Here is a 16,041-nt window from a genome sequence, read left to right on the forward strand (position 1 = left end):
CACAAATGGCCAACAGGTACATGAAAAGGTGCTCAAGATCACTAATTATCAGGGAAATGCAAATTAAAACTCCAATGAGATATCACCTCACACCTGTCAGAACAGCTATCATAAAAGGGAATCCTAGTGCATTGTTGGTGGGAATGTAAATGAGTATAGTCACTATGGAAAATAGTATGGAGGTTCCTCAAAAAATAAAAATAGGGCTTCCCTGGTGGCGCAGTGGTTGGGAGTCCGCCTGCCAATGCAGGGGATACGGGTTCGTGTCCGGGAGGATCCCACGTGCCACGGAGCGGCTGGGCCCGTGAGCCATGGCCGCTGAGCCTGCGCATCCGGAGCCTGTGCTCCGCAACGGGAGAGGCCACAACAGTGAGAGGCCCGCGTACCGCAAAAAAAAAAAAAAAAAAAAATTAAAAATAGAACTACCATATAATCCAGTAAGTCCACATCTGCATATACATCCAAAGGAAATGAAATCACTGTCTTAAAGAGACATCTGCACCCCTATATTCATGGCTGCATTATATTCACAATAGCCAAGACACAGAAATAACTGAAGTGTCTATTGATGGATGAATGGATAAAGAAAATGTGGTATATATACAATGGAATATTATTTAGCCATAGAAAAGAAGGAAATTCTGCCTTTTGTGACAACATGGAAGCACCTGGAGAGTATTATGCTAAGTGAAATGAGTCAGGCAGAGAAACACAAATACTGTATGATCTCACTTATATGTGGAATCTAAAAAAAAGGCCAAAATAGAAACAGAGTGAAGTGGTGGTTGCTAGGGGCTGGAATGTGGGGAAAATGGGGACGTGCTGGTCAGAAGGTACAAGCTTCCAGTTATAAGAGGCATAAGTTCTGAGGATCTAATCTTCATTTTGGCGACTACAGTTAACAACACTGTATTATATATTTGAAAGTTGTAAGAGAGTAGATATTGAATGTTCTCACCACACACATACACACACACACACAATTGTAATTATATCAGTTTATGGATGTGTTAACTAACCTTACTGTGGTAATTATTTTGCATAAAAAAACTGTATCAAATCATCACATTGTATACCTTAAACTTATACAATGTTATATGTCAATTCTATCTCAATAAAGCTACAAAAAAAAAAGAAAAGAAAAAAGTGGAAAACAAAGATAAAAAAGAAAGGGTACATACATAACAATAACAATAACATAACAATAACAATAATACATAACATAACAATAATAAATATGAAACATTATACTAAATTCTTTAAGTGTGTGTGTGTGTGTGTGTGTGTGTGTGTGTGTGTGTGTGTGTGTGTGTGTGTGTGTGTGTGTGTGTGTGTGTGTGTAAAACATATAACCATAACCAAATTTCTCATGTCCTGAGTGCTTTCAGATTAAGGGTCATCTATTCTTTTTTTTTGCACGGAAAAGACATTTTACATTTTACCATAAGAGAAAAATGGTTCATTACGATTTCAGATTGAATCAACATCAAATGGATAGTCATAAATAGCAGGTAATTTATAAACATCAAATGCATAATCATAAGTAGCAGGTAGTTTATAAGCCATTTATATTTTACATTTATGTTTATCAGAAATCATTTGCACTAATTTTGCCTTCCTATTTATGATTTGATTAGGCAAATAACAGGGTAACCTTGCATCCTTCTAACAATACAATAATTCTGAGGTAAAATAATAAATATTAAAATTTTTTTTTACCATTTAAAGACAATACTGTACAGCCATTCTCTGTTTCCATGTTCACAAACTCTATGTGGAAGATATTATTATCACTACCTGATGGATGATGAAGCCAAAACTTAAGGCAAGTAACTTGACCAAATTCATGTTCTGTGGCAGGGCTGACATTAAAGCTCAGATCTGCCTGACCCTCACTTGTCAGGCTCTATCAAGGCAGCCTTCTATACATTTTTACATCTACCCTTATTTTAATATGTTTCTCTTTGAAGCTATTCTTAAAGACTCCAGCCCATATTATTCTTTACCCCCTTTATTATATGTAGAACTCACTCCAGCATTTTCTTACAAATAATCTCAAACTGAGGTCACTGTTTCATTGTATGTCTTGCCCTCCTTGCTAAACTGTACGTTCACAGTGGAGTATGAGGGTGTGGCAGAGGGGTTTCTCCTCTGAATCTGGGACAGTACTCCTTGGTGGACAATCAAGGTCATAATTACTTGTTATAATCCACTTATTCCATGGTACAATTATCAAAAGGAATGGAAATCGCATGTGGAAAAAATTCTGGTGACGACAGAATGTTAAAATTAGCTTTAAATACCAAGGAACAGAAAGAAAGAAAAAGGGACAACCTAGAAAAACACAGACACAAAAAGAAGTTTCTAGGGATGCAGGCTATGTCTTATTTACCTCTAACCCAGTGTCTGGTGTGAGTGAGTACATGAGAGAAGGCAATGGTATTAACAAATACTAAATATGTACTCTGTGCCAGATCTTTGCAATGCATCTCACACGTGTTCTTTCATTTACTCCTCCCAACAAGCCATTAAGTAGGAAACAATGGCTCCTCTCAACCTGAAGTTGAGAAATTAAATACTTTTCTTATGTTCTCAGATATTCAGTTGTAGAGCTGGCATGTGAACTCAGGCCTGCAGACTCCAAAGTTTATGTTTCTACTGTATTATTTGGCCTATTTCAAGTATCTGTTGAACTAAAAACTCAGAAATACATCTTTATTTACAGAATTAACCCTTGTTCAGCAAGGGTGGTGATGGTCCATGAAATAGTGCATGCAATATAAAATCCAGTTTACACTTTAAATGGAGGCAGAGATGTAGATGCAGACAAATCCTAATCATCACCCACCTTAGCTCTTGTTTTGCATTGTCTTTACCACTCAACAAAGAACCATATCTAGCAGGTAAGGGCTGTTTTGCTCTCTGAGATGGAGACAATATGGAGTTGTATTTAGCAGAAATCTGGGCTGTGCTTTTTTCCCTAAATACATGGGATTGAGGAAAGGTCAATATAGAGGGAAAAGGGGAGCAAGTAAAGAGATAGGGAGAGATCAGCAATTCACACCAGAAAACTTTCAAGAGAAAATGTATTCCACACCTACATTAATGGCAAAAGTACTGAGAAGCACCTCCTATTGAAAAAGTGGGCTTTAAAGTGTTGATGAAAATGAGTTTGAAGCTTCTACACCCTTCATATGTAAACGAGAAAACATCCCTTCTTTTTGGCCTCAGGAGATCACTTTCACTACGTTTCCTCCATCTGGGTGCCTGTCCTACTAAAGTATGTGCAAGACGCTATGGCGGCACCAGGGAAGGAGTAAGCGGTTCTGTCTGGGAAGACAGAAGGAAATTTAGGGAAGACTTCACTGTAAAGGAAACATTTGAGATGAATCCTGAAGGATGAAGAAAAATTATTAAAAGAAAAATGTCATTCCTACCAGCTTTCTAGGTCAAAGCATTTAATTTCATACTTATTCACTTTTTAATCAAAAATGTTTTTTGCTCAAGCTATCAGATTTCCATTATAGCCAGCTAGGAAAGGCAGTATGGGATAGTGGTTGAGTGACATGGCTCTGGATCAAGACTGGCTGGGCTTCTGTGCCAGCTCTGGCACATATAATTTCTCTATTCTTTTTACTCATCTGAACAATGTTGTGAGGAATGATTGTGTTAACATACATAACGCATTTAGAATAGTATTAATACTTCGTTTATACTTAGGTTAGCTATTATTTTAACTTGTTTATTGACTTTGAAATATTCTGCACCACAGTCAGAATGAGTCTTGAATAACTTTAGAATCAATAGTAGAACTATACAAATTAAACAATTTGATACAGAATAGTTCTATTTTGAAAGGTGCTTTTATATAACATTTTCCACCCCTTTGATCTTAGGTAATTACAAAATTTCTTGAATTAATGTGTTGATTACTGAATATCAAAAGTGATAGATTAATTGAAAAGGAATGCATGGCTTAATTATAAGTAAATTCTACCATCACATTTGCTAGATCTGCAAAAACTAAGCCATTTAATTGAAGCTAATATTAAATATGTAAAGTGTATAGACATTTTGGAATCTATGTCTTCTAAATTTTATTTTGAGTGTTAGAATCTGATAGGAGTGTCTATCTTATTTGAAATTAATGCACAGTAGAATAAAATTTTCACCTCTGTCCTATTCATTGTGTTTCACTAAGTGAATTTTAGAGTGTTCTCAAGCTGATTTCATCTAAATTCTTTTTTGCAATATGCCTGGTTAATTCAACCAGCATCCATCCATCCATCCGTCCATCCATCCATCCACCTACTCACCCACCCATCTATACACCCATTCATCGACCCACACATTCATCCAACGAACCATTCATCCATCCAACCATTCATCCATCTGTCCAGCAAATATTTATTAACCATCTTCTATATGCAATGTAAATTTGTGGGACACTGGAAATAAGGCACTAAACAAGATAAACAGAGCACTGCTAATGGCGTTTATAGCGTATCAAGGAAAACCAACAATTAGGGAAACAATGACAATGAAGAGAATCTGATCACTAGGAAGCAAAATAATTTCCCAAAATGACCCTCTTTCCTGTGTAGTAATAACCATTTTCTTTTGAATCACACACTTCTCTTATGGACTCTGCATGAAGCCTAGAATGATTTGAGTGACATTTATGGAACACTATCAGGGTCCCATTTGGGTAGTGGGGCCATCCAACATGTTTCATTTGCAAGAGGGACTATACAAAGTAGAGACATCATGTTCATATGCAAAGAAGTGGGAAGTGGGAAGCTCACAGGGACTTGCCGCCGAAGGTTGGTTGGTGTGCTGGATGGAGAGGAGCTGGTGCTGAGAGCGTTCTCAATGTCCTGATCAAGCTGGTCCAGTTTCATGATCAGCAACAACATCGAGTCTAGCCGCACCCTATCTCGATCTTCTCTTATTTCCTGAGGAACAGAACATGTTGTTACTGAATCTGAAAGGCCATTTCTTGGAAAAAATAAAAAGTTCTCTGTTCTTCAATGTGACAAAAAGGACACTGAATAATAGGCAGTCTTCTACTTAAGGGGGAGGGAAGTTCTATTCTGTACCATCAATGTGCTCTTCATTGCAAAGATACTGACCACCTGCCAAGAAAGCATTTTACATGCATATTAAATACATATTTTCTAGAGCAAGGCACAATGAAAAGGAAGTATAACATCATATCAGTACTGATACTTACAATTTCCGATGAATTATTCTTGAGAAAAGTTGTATGTTTACTCTTCTTTTGTCATAGTACAAATCAATTATAACATACTAATAACTGTTTGCGGGTTAGACATTTAAGGATGCATACAAGATAATATTTTTGGATGAATATTTCTGAGTATAGTAAAACATAGGAAAAGAATCAAACAAGGCAGGATTGTTTAGTTTAGCTTTGTTTTTTTGCATGGGGCCATTTACTTACTGCTGCTTCAAGCTATGTCATTGCCAGTATTTATTTTCAAGCTTCTTTTCTTTCACACACTTTTGAAAAAAGCCTCCACAATCGTATGAATAATGATTACTTATTCTGAACTCTCTATAATATAGACATATTTATGGAAATAGTTTTGTTTATAAAAATAACTAAAGCTTCTTACTGACCATATAGAGTTATTTGGGCATGACTGTTCACTATTCTTAGGTGTTCAAATCAAGTCAGTTAGTATTAGAAAACTTTCAGACTTTCTGTAATGTGCAAGATATCAGGGTTGGGCAGAGTACTGGGTAAAAGAAAAAAACAAAACAAAACATGGAAAGCGCTGTAAGTTTCCTTAGAAGCATAATCTATTGAGGGATGTCACAGACTTGGGACCAGCACTTTTGAGGCAAGTCATCATTTGTGACTCATGTTGCCCTTGCCATTTATCATCTGTCTGAGATATTTACCTGGGTGAAATCAGCTTTAAAAGGACCATCAGTGGTGACCTCAAAGGGAAACTATACCATGATGGAAGCCTGAGGGGTGCAGGCACAAGGGAGTAATTTGGAGGCTTTGCTGAGGTGACGGGATTAGTAGTGGTATGAATGAGGTGACTGTCTGAATCAGATCTTTTGTTTTGGGCCTTTTACTTTTAATCACCCTAAATTCCCTAGTCACCATTACAGGGGACCCTAAAGAACAAGGACTTGGGTAATTTCATGGATTCATCTAATGCTATAAATGAAATTAGATTAGCTAATATTAATAATAATTATGTTAATATTAATAGCAGACTGTTAATAATAATAATTATCTTTCACATGTCAAATAATTGGTTAATTAGATTAAGTTGGTCAAAAAATCATTAATTCAGCTAACATGGACAAGTTATTTGTGTAAGCTGAACTTGTGCTTGGTTTAAAGATTAATATCAAATTGAAAGACCTAGTCCTGTTTCCACAAAGTCATTAATTTTGAGAATAAATTAAGAATTTTTTTGAGTTATGTTAATTCCTTTAGGGTACTATGCTATGATTATTTCTTCAATTTCCTTCCATCGTCCCTGCTGTCTAAAACATTTAATGAGGCTCTGACAGAGAATTACAGAACTTTTGTCATCATAAAGTTTTATTGTGCTTAAGAAGGGGCAGGATATTTGCAAACAGACCTGAACCTTACTATACATCATATTCCTCAATGCTACAGAACTTTGTTATATTTAAAAGAATGTTATTTATAGTAAAACTCTGCTTATACCTTAAAATAGAGTCCCAGAAATATTAGAGATTACTCAGTTTAATTCTCTTCTAAATAATCCAGTAAATGGAAGAATCTGTCTGAATAGAAGACTCAAAGTCCCCTTAATTACTCCCCCAATGTGTTTGCTTATATAATTTCCTTCTCTTTTAAACCAAATTTGTGTTTGGCAAGATAATGTTCTTTGCATCTCTATACATATCCACGTATGTTTTTGTGTGATTGTCTTTCATTCCCCAGTAATAACATCCTCAAGCACAAAGATGAAGTTTTTCTACCTGGCAGACACAGAGTCAAGTTCTACACTGCATACACAATACATTTTCAGGAATAATAATAACAATGAAATCAACAGGAGCAAGTGAAACAACACTTCCCAAAGTCTTAGAAAATATATCTTGATATTTTTCCAGCTACTAAGTTAATGTTGGAAAAAACAGTATACCCTGCAGCTATCCTAGACCTATCAGTAGTAGCCTCAGAAATAATTTGTTTTTGAATTAACTAGATGCTGAGTTTGTGCTTTAAAAACTTTTTGAAATCCATTGGCTGAGCATCAAATTATTTTAAATTATCTGCCAAAAGAATAAAACAAAACAGCCTTGGTCTAAGATATTTCTTTAGAGAAATAAGCCTATTGATTTTCCCTTTTCTTCATGGATGCTTCCTTATTCACCATCTATTACAACGTTCAGCCTCAAGTGTCAAGTACACAGACTCATATAGTATGTTACACATTAGTTAAACATCACAAAATTGAGTTGGCTACAAATCAGATGCTTTGGATAAATTTTTTGTCCTTGTTGTTAAAGCCCAAGTATGAATATTTTGCAAAGTTCTAACCTTTCATATGTCCATGGCTAAACTCCAGCGAATAGCTCATGCCTGAAAACAGAGCTGTGCATTTGCAGATTCTGGCGAGGTTGAACCCTACAGTGGAGCTTCCATTTCATGCTGTCTCTATAGGCCAGGAAGAGGAACTTCTTAATAAGCGAAGCTGCCTTAGTTCTAGGTATTTCAGTAACTTAACCCCCTTAAATCAAAGCCAAGATGTGAAATTCTTTCCCTTCCCATCTTTCTTTCTTTCTTTCCTGCAGTCACAGCTATTCTGGGCCAAGCACTATGAAAGGGACAAAATGTTCATCAATGAACAAGAGATAGAAAATCTCTGCTGTCCTGAATATTATAGTCAACATGAGAAGACAGATAATTAAAGTTAACAAATTCATAAATAAGATCGTTTCCAATAGGAACAAGTGTAAGAAGAAAATAAATAGGGTAATGAGGTAAACAGTAACTGCAGGTGGAGTGTCCCACCTTGTAGAGGGTGGTCAAGAAGTGGGAGTAAACCATGATGGGGTGAAAAAAATGAGGTAGAGGAGAGAAAGATGGAGATAGAGATGGAGAGAGAGAAAGGGAGAGAGAGAGAGAGAGAGAGAAAGAGAAAGGGAAGGAAGGAAAGAAGGGAGGGAGGGAGGGAGCGAGGAGTAGTAGAACTGGGAAAGCAGTGTCCCACGCAGGGTGAGGAGTGATACAAGGACACTGAGGTAAGAATGTTTGGTGAATACGAGGATTTGAAAAAAGGTTAGAGAAGCCAGGAGAGGGAAAGTGAGGGAGTGGGTGCTAGGACAAAATGAGGTTGAATATAAATAGGAGTCAAATTACATTCTGTCATGAAGGTCACTATAAAGAGGTCAATTTTATTCTTTGTGTGCTGCGGGGCTATGGGCAGGATGTAAGCAAATGAGTGATTTACTGTGCTTTTTTAAACTTTGAGAGTTCTCACCACATATTGACAACCAAACATTTTTGGAACCTCACCATATTTTATGTCCAGCAATGCCACATGACTAATACACCCTGGTTTCCATTCTTTCCAGCATACAGAAACTATGTTTTGGAAGAACACCAATGACCACAATTTACTGCAAGACACCTTTGAAGCATCTGGTCCAATTCTTTACACTTTTATTTAACAATCGTTCAAGATATGTTTATTGACCATCTACTACGTGCTATACATCATTTCATAGGAAGCAACCAATTTCATATTTGTACAGTTATAATTTTTAGAAATGTTATGGAGACAAATTTTGCCTTCCTCTAACTTCCCAGTTTCTCCCTCCAGAACCAGACAGCATAAGTAGTGCCTATTCCATGAAACAGCCTTTCAAATATTTGAAAAACTATGTTGTGCCCATTTTCTTCCTTTTCTAGGTAAATCATCCTCAGTTCCTTTACTTCTTATATGACATGTTTTCAAATCCTTATTAGTTCTGTTTACTCTTCTCTGGATATAACTGTCAATGACCCAATTAATGGTTGGTACCAGGATTAAATATATTACTCTACATGTTCTCTGACCATGAAGACAGAGAAGGCAAGTATTTCCCCATGTTCTGTATACCCTTTTTAATGAAGCCTAAGAATTAAGTGCCTGTTTAGAATATGAACAGGCTATTCTTAATGGGATAGCCACAATCTGCTTTTTTAATGAGGAAAAGTATTTGGTTGGCTGTGAGCTGACCTTGAGTCAATAATATGATATATGCCTCTTTTTCCCAGTATGTGTCTGTGTCCTGCTAAGAACAGAAACATCCTGTTGTCTTGAGACTATAACCAGCTGATGTCAAGGTATAGATAATATATGTAGCTACCGTGGAAGAAATCTCCAGTTGTATCTTTTTCAAACACAAGTCAGTGGATACTTAGCAAAATTATGCAAGAAACGTCTTTTCAACTTGATTTGTTGTCAAAACCTAAAATGGCCAAGCCACATGGTGTTCATTGGGCAATCCGAAAGATCTCCTTCTTTACTTCCAAGAGCTACTTAGTCCTGGGCAGTGAAGTCACTTTAATCACATGGTATCTGGGGGAGATAAACAGAGTTTTTAGGGGGTTATTCTCTACAGGGACATAAACTGAAATCCTTTGAACCCAGGCCTCTATGCTCCTTCTTTCCTTCCATCTGAAGAATATAAATCTGACCCTCCTCTTTCTCCAGATGCTCTTTACTGAACAACATAGAACACAGCACACATAGGGAGTGGGGAGGAATTGTACGTTACTGGACATTTCACAGACGGGGCAAACATGAGGTCCAGAGAAAAGGGTGCCTCCCTCAGAGATGCACAGTCTCTGTTTTTCTTATGCCAAGCATTTGGAAGAAAACCAAAAAATTCGGTGAAATACCCGGATGCTTCCAAATAGTAGATATTTTGGCTCAGCAAATACAGCACTGCCTGAATGTTCTGCTTGTCAGTGAGTTGTGGCATCACATAGACAGGCATAATAAATTAAAGGCTAGGCCAGGAATAGAACTAAGACTTCCTGATTCCTAATCCAAGGTTCTGGTCCGTACACTGTCTTTGATTCCATACACATCTTACTGCTATTCTGGGCTACTAATGCTCCTTGCTCACCCGTAAAAGAAAGGGACCTTTTAGCAAAAAGCTTGGCTCAATTTCATTCTGAAATTATTTGATCTACAGCCAGCTGGACTAGTATGAAATCTCATATTAGTGTTATAAATTTCATTTGACAATAAATTCCTCATTCTAGACTTTCCTTTCTTAACATAATATCCTGCTTAAAGGACCAGAAAGTTATTAAATCTGTGTTTCTTTAGAAGCAGTGAAGATTTTCATCTGAGGTGACCCACAGAAGCTAAAAATAATGTAATTATTTTATGTCAGAATTTTTAGGCAAGTTAAATAAGTCAGCCTTAATTTTTATTTGGGTGCATTTTAAGATGAAATTGATGTAGACTGGTAATAAAGGTAATAAAAAAAAAAACCCAGCTACTATCTTCCACTTGCCAGATATAGTCTGTTCAAACACAAAAATCTTTGTATATTATCTTTAATGAATAATAACATATGCAATATCTTTTTAATATTAGATGGTGGAGAGAGATAAGTATTATCCTCACTTAAAGTTACTACAAGGAATCTTTTAACTGATAGGTAAATTGTGGCTTTACATTAAGTGTTTATGTTCACTCCCTATTTATCTCCTTTCATTTAAAAGGCATGGTGAAGAAAATTGGTCTCTCCTTTGTTCAGTTTTTAAACTCCAATGAGCCTTCAAATGGAGCATTTCTTAGCTGGGACTTTGTAAATTGCCTAAGTCTCCTGAACGATTTAGAAGGACATTTATGCAACTGGTCCTAAGGAGCGCCTAGAAGTGGCAGGTGTGAACCGGGAGAGAGCTATGTGGGCAGCAGTTCCTTTCTGTCCAGTGGAACCTGAGGATGACTTCCTCCACTGGCTTTAAAGTCCCATTTTTGGCTGGGATACAATTTCTACCTAAGTAATTTGGTAAGCATTCTGAAACCAGTCTTCACTCTAAGTACTAATATATTAAGTGACCTTGGATGTCAATCTACCTTGGATGCAGACTTAATACATTTATAGACACAAAGGCAGCCTTTCTGGGTTGGTTATTTCTCCTGTGTCATCATGCCTACATGATATCTGCAAATCCCTGCAGTTTCTTTCTTTTCATTTCTTTTTTCCTCCCTCCCTCCCTCCCTCCCTTCTTCCCTTCCTTCCTTCCTTCCTTTAGCACTTCTCAGTACTTTGCTTGGGGTCATGTATTAAAGGAGACAGGACTTTTTCTGGTTTGAAAACATATGAAAAACATCTATTTAACATTAAAATTCCATAAGCTATTTTCAGGAATGTGATGGTCTTTCCTTAGGTGTGGATAACAAAGAAAGGCATAAGTAAAAATTTATTCCTTTTCCATAAAAATACATGACTTCATTTAGAAAAAGAGTCCTGTATTGACCTGGCTTCTGTCTACTTTTCTAGTTTTACCTCTCATCATTCTCCTTGATCCTGCCCAGTGTTCCTCAAATTCAATCATTCTGAGGACAACTATATATTTCTTCATGTTTTTCTTTAATTAGACAATTTTTACAGCCAAAAATGCATTTTTAGGATCTGATTATAGATATTTTTCCAAATAAGACGTACAGATGGCCAACAGGTACATGAAAAGATGCTCTATATCACTAATTATCAGAGAAATGCAAATCAAAACAGCAATCAGATACCTCTTCACACCTGTCAGAATGGCTATTACAAAAAAGACAAGAAATAACAAGTGTTGGTGAGGATGTGGAGAAAAGGAAACCCTTGTGCACTGTTGGTGGGAATGTCAGTTGGTTGCAGCCACTGTGGAAAAGAGTATGTAGGTTCCTCAAAACATAAAGAAATCGAACTCCCATATGATCCAGCCATCCCAGCTCTAGGTATTTATCTGAAGAAAATGAAAACACTAGCTGAAAAAGATAAATGTATCCCCATATTCACTGCAGCATTATTTACAATAACCAAGACATGGAAGCAAGCTAAGCATCCAATAATGGATGAATGAATAAAGAAAATAAAGAAAATGAACAACAGAATATTATTCAGGCATAAAAAAGAATGAAATCTTGCCATTTGTGACAACATGAATGGACTCTGATGGTATGACGCTAAGTGAACTAAATCATAGAGAGAAAGAAAAATACTACATGATCTCACTTAAATGTGGAATCTAAAAAACAACTAAAAAAAGTTGAACTCATAGATACAGAGGACAGATTGGTGCTTGCCAGAGTCAGGTTGGTTGGAGGGTGGTGGGAAAAATGTGTGAAGGGGGTCAAAAGGTACAAACTCTCAGTTATAAAATAAATAAGTCATGGGATGTAATGTAAAACATGGTGACTATAGTTAATAATACTGTATTGTGCATTTGAAAGTTGCTAAGAGAACAGATCTTAAAAGTTCTCATCACAAAAAACCGTAACTATCTGTAGTGCTGAATGTTAACTGGAGTCAATGTGGTGATCATTTTGCAATATATACAAATAGCGAATCATTACTGTGTACACCTGAAACTAATATGCTATATGTCAATTATATCTCAATTGAAACAATGAATTTTTAATATATAAGTGCTGTATAAAATATAAGTGAAAATCTTATATTTTTCTAATGTGTATCAAATGCCAAAATTATCAAAATAAAAAATCCTTATACTATCTGATGTAATCTCACATAAACCACACTGTATTTTAGGAAATACTGTACTAGAAGTACAGAACTTTCGGTTTCTCAAATATGCCATGATCTCTCTCATTTGCAACTAGGATTACAAGATTTAGCAACAAAAATTATATTTGAATTTCAGATAAATGCAAGATATATTTTTTAGTATGTGTCCCAAATATTCCATGGGATAATATTGCATGGGATATACTTATACTAAAGGTGTTTTGTTGTTTATTTGAAATTCAAATGTAACTGGGAATCCTGTATTTTATCCGGCAACTCTATTTTTGACTCATGTAATAATGCTTCTTCTGCTTAACACGCCTCTCCCTTGCCTGGGTATATCAGAGGAAACTCCTTGGTTTCAAATTCCAATGCAGAGGTCTTTCACAAGGTTGTTTCCTTGAATGAATGAACATCAACTGCCTCTTAAGTTTCGTTATACAACTTCAAAGAATGTAAAATTTTTTTCTCAGTATCTTATTCAGTGTTATAATAATCCCAAGTAAATCTAAGACTTGCCACTTTTTGTTTTAGTAGCAAAATTAAATGTGAAAAATGCATAAGGCTGCTCTTGTGATATTTTTAGGATTACGAATTTACTTAAATTGTTAATGTTTGGTACTAAATCTTCCATGAGTGAGCAAAGTCAGAGTAAATTTTTTGCCACTGAATATTTTCTAACTACTAATTATGTGATGTATATTTGTGGCTTTTTTGACATTAATGAAGAGTCCTCACACTGAAGAAGTATGGGAACTATGTATCTAGCCCAATCCTCTCATTTTTTTCCGATGTGATAATAACCTTGGCAAATTAAGACAGTTAATGGCAGAACTGGAAAATCTGAGTCTCCTGATTCAACTCAGCTTTTGCTTCCTGTTAAACAGGTAGCCACCAACACTTTTAGTCCTATAAGGCACTTTCTTCAACTCTACAGGTGACCCCAAAGGTTATATTTCCCAAACAAATTCACATGCATTGAGACATCTGGGCTGAATACATGTAGATTAAAAAATAGACTTAGTCACACATGAGCGGTATCTTCTTATAGTTATCAACCTATACATTTAGAAGATAAATCATCCTATGAATGATTTGTTCCTTTCTTCCCCCTTCCTTCCCTTTCTCCCTCTGTCCCTCCTTTCTTTTTCTTTCTCTCTCTCTTTCCTTCCTCCTCTCCCTCCCTCCCTCCCTCTCTCCCTTCCCTCCTCCTTTTCCTTCTTTTTGTCTTTCTGTCAACAACAAACTCTACCAGTGGTTCTCAAATATTAGTGAGCATCAAAATCATCTGAAGAACTTGTTAAACACAGAGAGCTGCTGACTTAGTAGGTCTGTGATGGAGATGGAGCATTACATTTTTAGCAAGTTCCCAGGTAATGCTGCTGTTGCTGCTGCTGCTGGGACCCACACTTTGAGAACTTCTGACCACACACAGGAGAGCAAAAGTCCTCAATAGTGGCTGATTATAAGTACTCTTGTGTAGCTTTGAAAACTTCCACATGCTAAGGCTCCACCCACCAAATTCAGATTCAGTTGGTGTAGCACAGGACCAAGCTAGTGTGTTTTTTAAAAGTTCCACAGATGTATTCAAAGCATAGTGAGGGTTGAGGAACACGGAAATATATTACAGAGAAAGCTGTTTCATAGCTTCAGACAAAAATTAGGACAATAAAAATTAGATTCTCCCCAGAGTAATTCCACAATAAGAAATTCATTAATTCCCTACGGTAACAGATTAATAGAAAACATACAACAAAAAATGTCAAAAAGGCACTTATAACATTGAAAAACTATTTCAGACCACTTGTTAGTGATTTGATAAATAGAACAACAACAATAAAAACTCTCTCAGGTAGCAAGTATTTGGAAGGCAACATTATTAACTTGATTAGGAGTATCAGACAATAGAGTAAATATTAAGGATAATGGTGAAACGTTAGAAACACTCCTACAATATTAAGAAAAAGTAAGAATGCTTGTTATCACATATTCTATTCAACATTGTACTTGAGGTTCTGGCTGATACAGCAAAAACAATAGCAGCAACAACAAAACAGTGATTATATTATAAACGAAGAGAATTTGTGCCTTGAAAATCTCAGAGAATAATCTGATAATCTATTAGAACAACAACAACAAAAGGATTTGGCTCAACAAAGAAAAACACAGGAGCATTCTTGTGTAACCATTTAAAAAATGGAATAGAAAAACAATCATAGTAACAACAAAGACTATACAATATCTAGAAGTAATTGAATGAGAAATAATCAAGATCTTTTACGGAGAAAACCAAAAATGTCACCAAAAGACCTAAAAGAATACTGAAAAAGTGAGGAGCTATATGATTGTTCTGGACAGGAAAATTCTTTCTAATATGCTTCACAGCTAATTTGTTGTGTATATTGTCTGTTTCCCCACTAGAATGTAGCAATTGTTGCTTGTTGTTCACTGATGTAACCCAAGAATCTAGAGCAGTGGTTGCATATTGCCACATAATAAGGGTTTATTGAATGAATGAATGAATGAAATGTCCTTCAATTAATTTATAACCCCATAGTAGTCTAACCCAAAACTCCCATGGGATTTTTTTTTTTTTGCGGTACCTGAACCTCTCACTGTTGTGGCCTCTCCTGTTGCGGAGCACAGGCTCGGCAGCCATGGCTCACGGGCCTAGCCACTCTGCGGCATGTGGGATCTTCCAGGACCGGGGCATGAACCCGTGTTCCCTGCATCGGCAGGCGGACTCTCAACCACTGTGCCACCAGGGAAGCCCTCCCATGAGATTTCTAATGGAACTTGGAAAGCTGATTCTTAAAGAGCAAAAATAAAGATAAGGAAAAAATCCCAAAGGAAGCAGACAAAAAACCTTGTTTAATATGAATATCTTTAAACATATACAAAAACAGAGAAAGATAACTCAACCACTTGCCACCAGGGAAGCCCTCCCATGAGATTTCTAATGGAACTTGGAAAGCTGATTCTTAAAGAGCAAAAATAAAGATAAGGAAAAAATCCCAAAGGAAGCAGACAAAAAACCTTGTTTAATATGAATATCTTTAAACATATACAAAAACAGAGAAAGATAATATAATAAACCCTGTGTACCTATCAGCTTAAAGGCTGTCATTATTTTGTCAATTTTACTTTATTTATCTATCCCTACTTAAAAAAACATATTTTACTTACAAATGCTCACCTACGATAAATTGATTTTAAAATTCTCCTGCAAGAGGAAAGGATTATTAATCATAAATATCTTAAAAACAAAACAAAATA

At 36.1% G+C, this 16,041-nt stretch overlaps 1 protein-coding gene across 1 annotated transcript in view; it reads right to left on the minus strand.

Annotated features, from left to right (window-relative positions):
* Positions 1–16,041, minus strand: part of DLC1 (DLC1 Rho GTPase activating protein) — a 427,792-nt gene that overhangs the window by 304,355 nt on the left and 107,396 nt on the right. The window contains exon 3 of the mRNA XM_007468094.1: positions 4,806–4,955. Within this exon, the coding sequence (XP_007468156.1) occupies positions 4,806–4,955 (150 nt within the window). The remainder of the gene's footprint in view (positions 1–4,805; positions 4,956–16,041) is intronic.

This window comes from Lipotes vexillifer, unplaced genomic scaffold (assembly GCF_000442215.2).
Source record: "Lipotes vexillifer unplaced genomic scaffold, Lipotes_vexillifer_v1.1 scaffold436, whole genome shotgun sequence".
In the NCBI taxonomy this organism is placed as follows: Eukaryota; Metazoa; Chordata; class Mammalia; order Artiodactyla; family Lipotidae; genus Lipotes; species Lipotes vexillifer.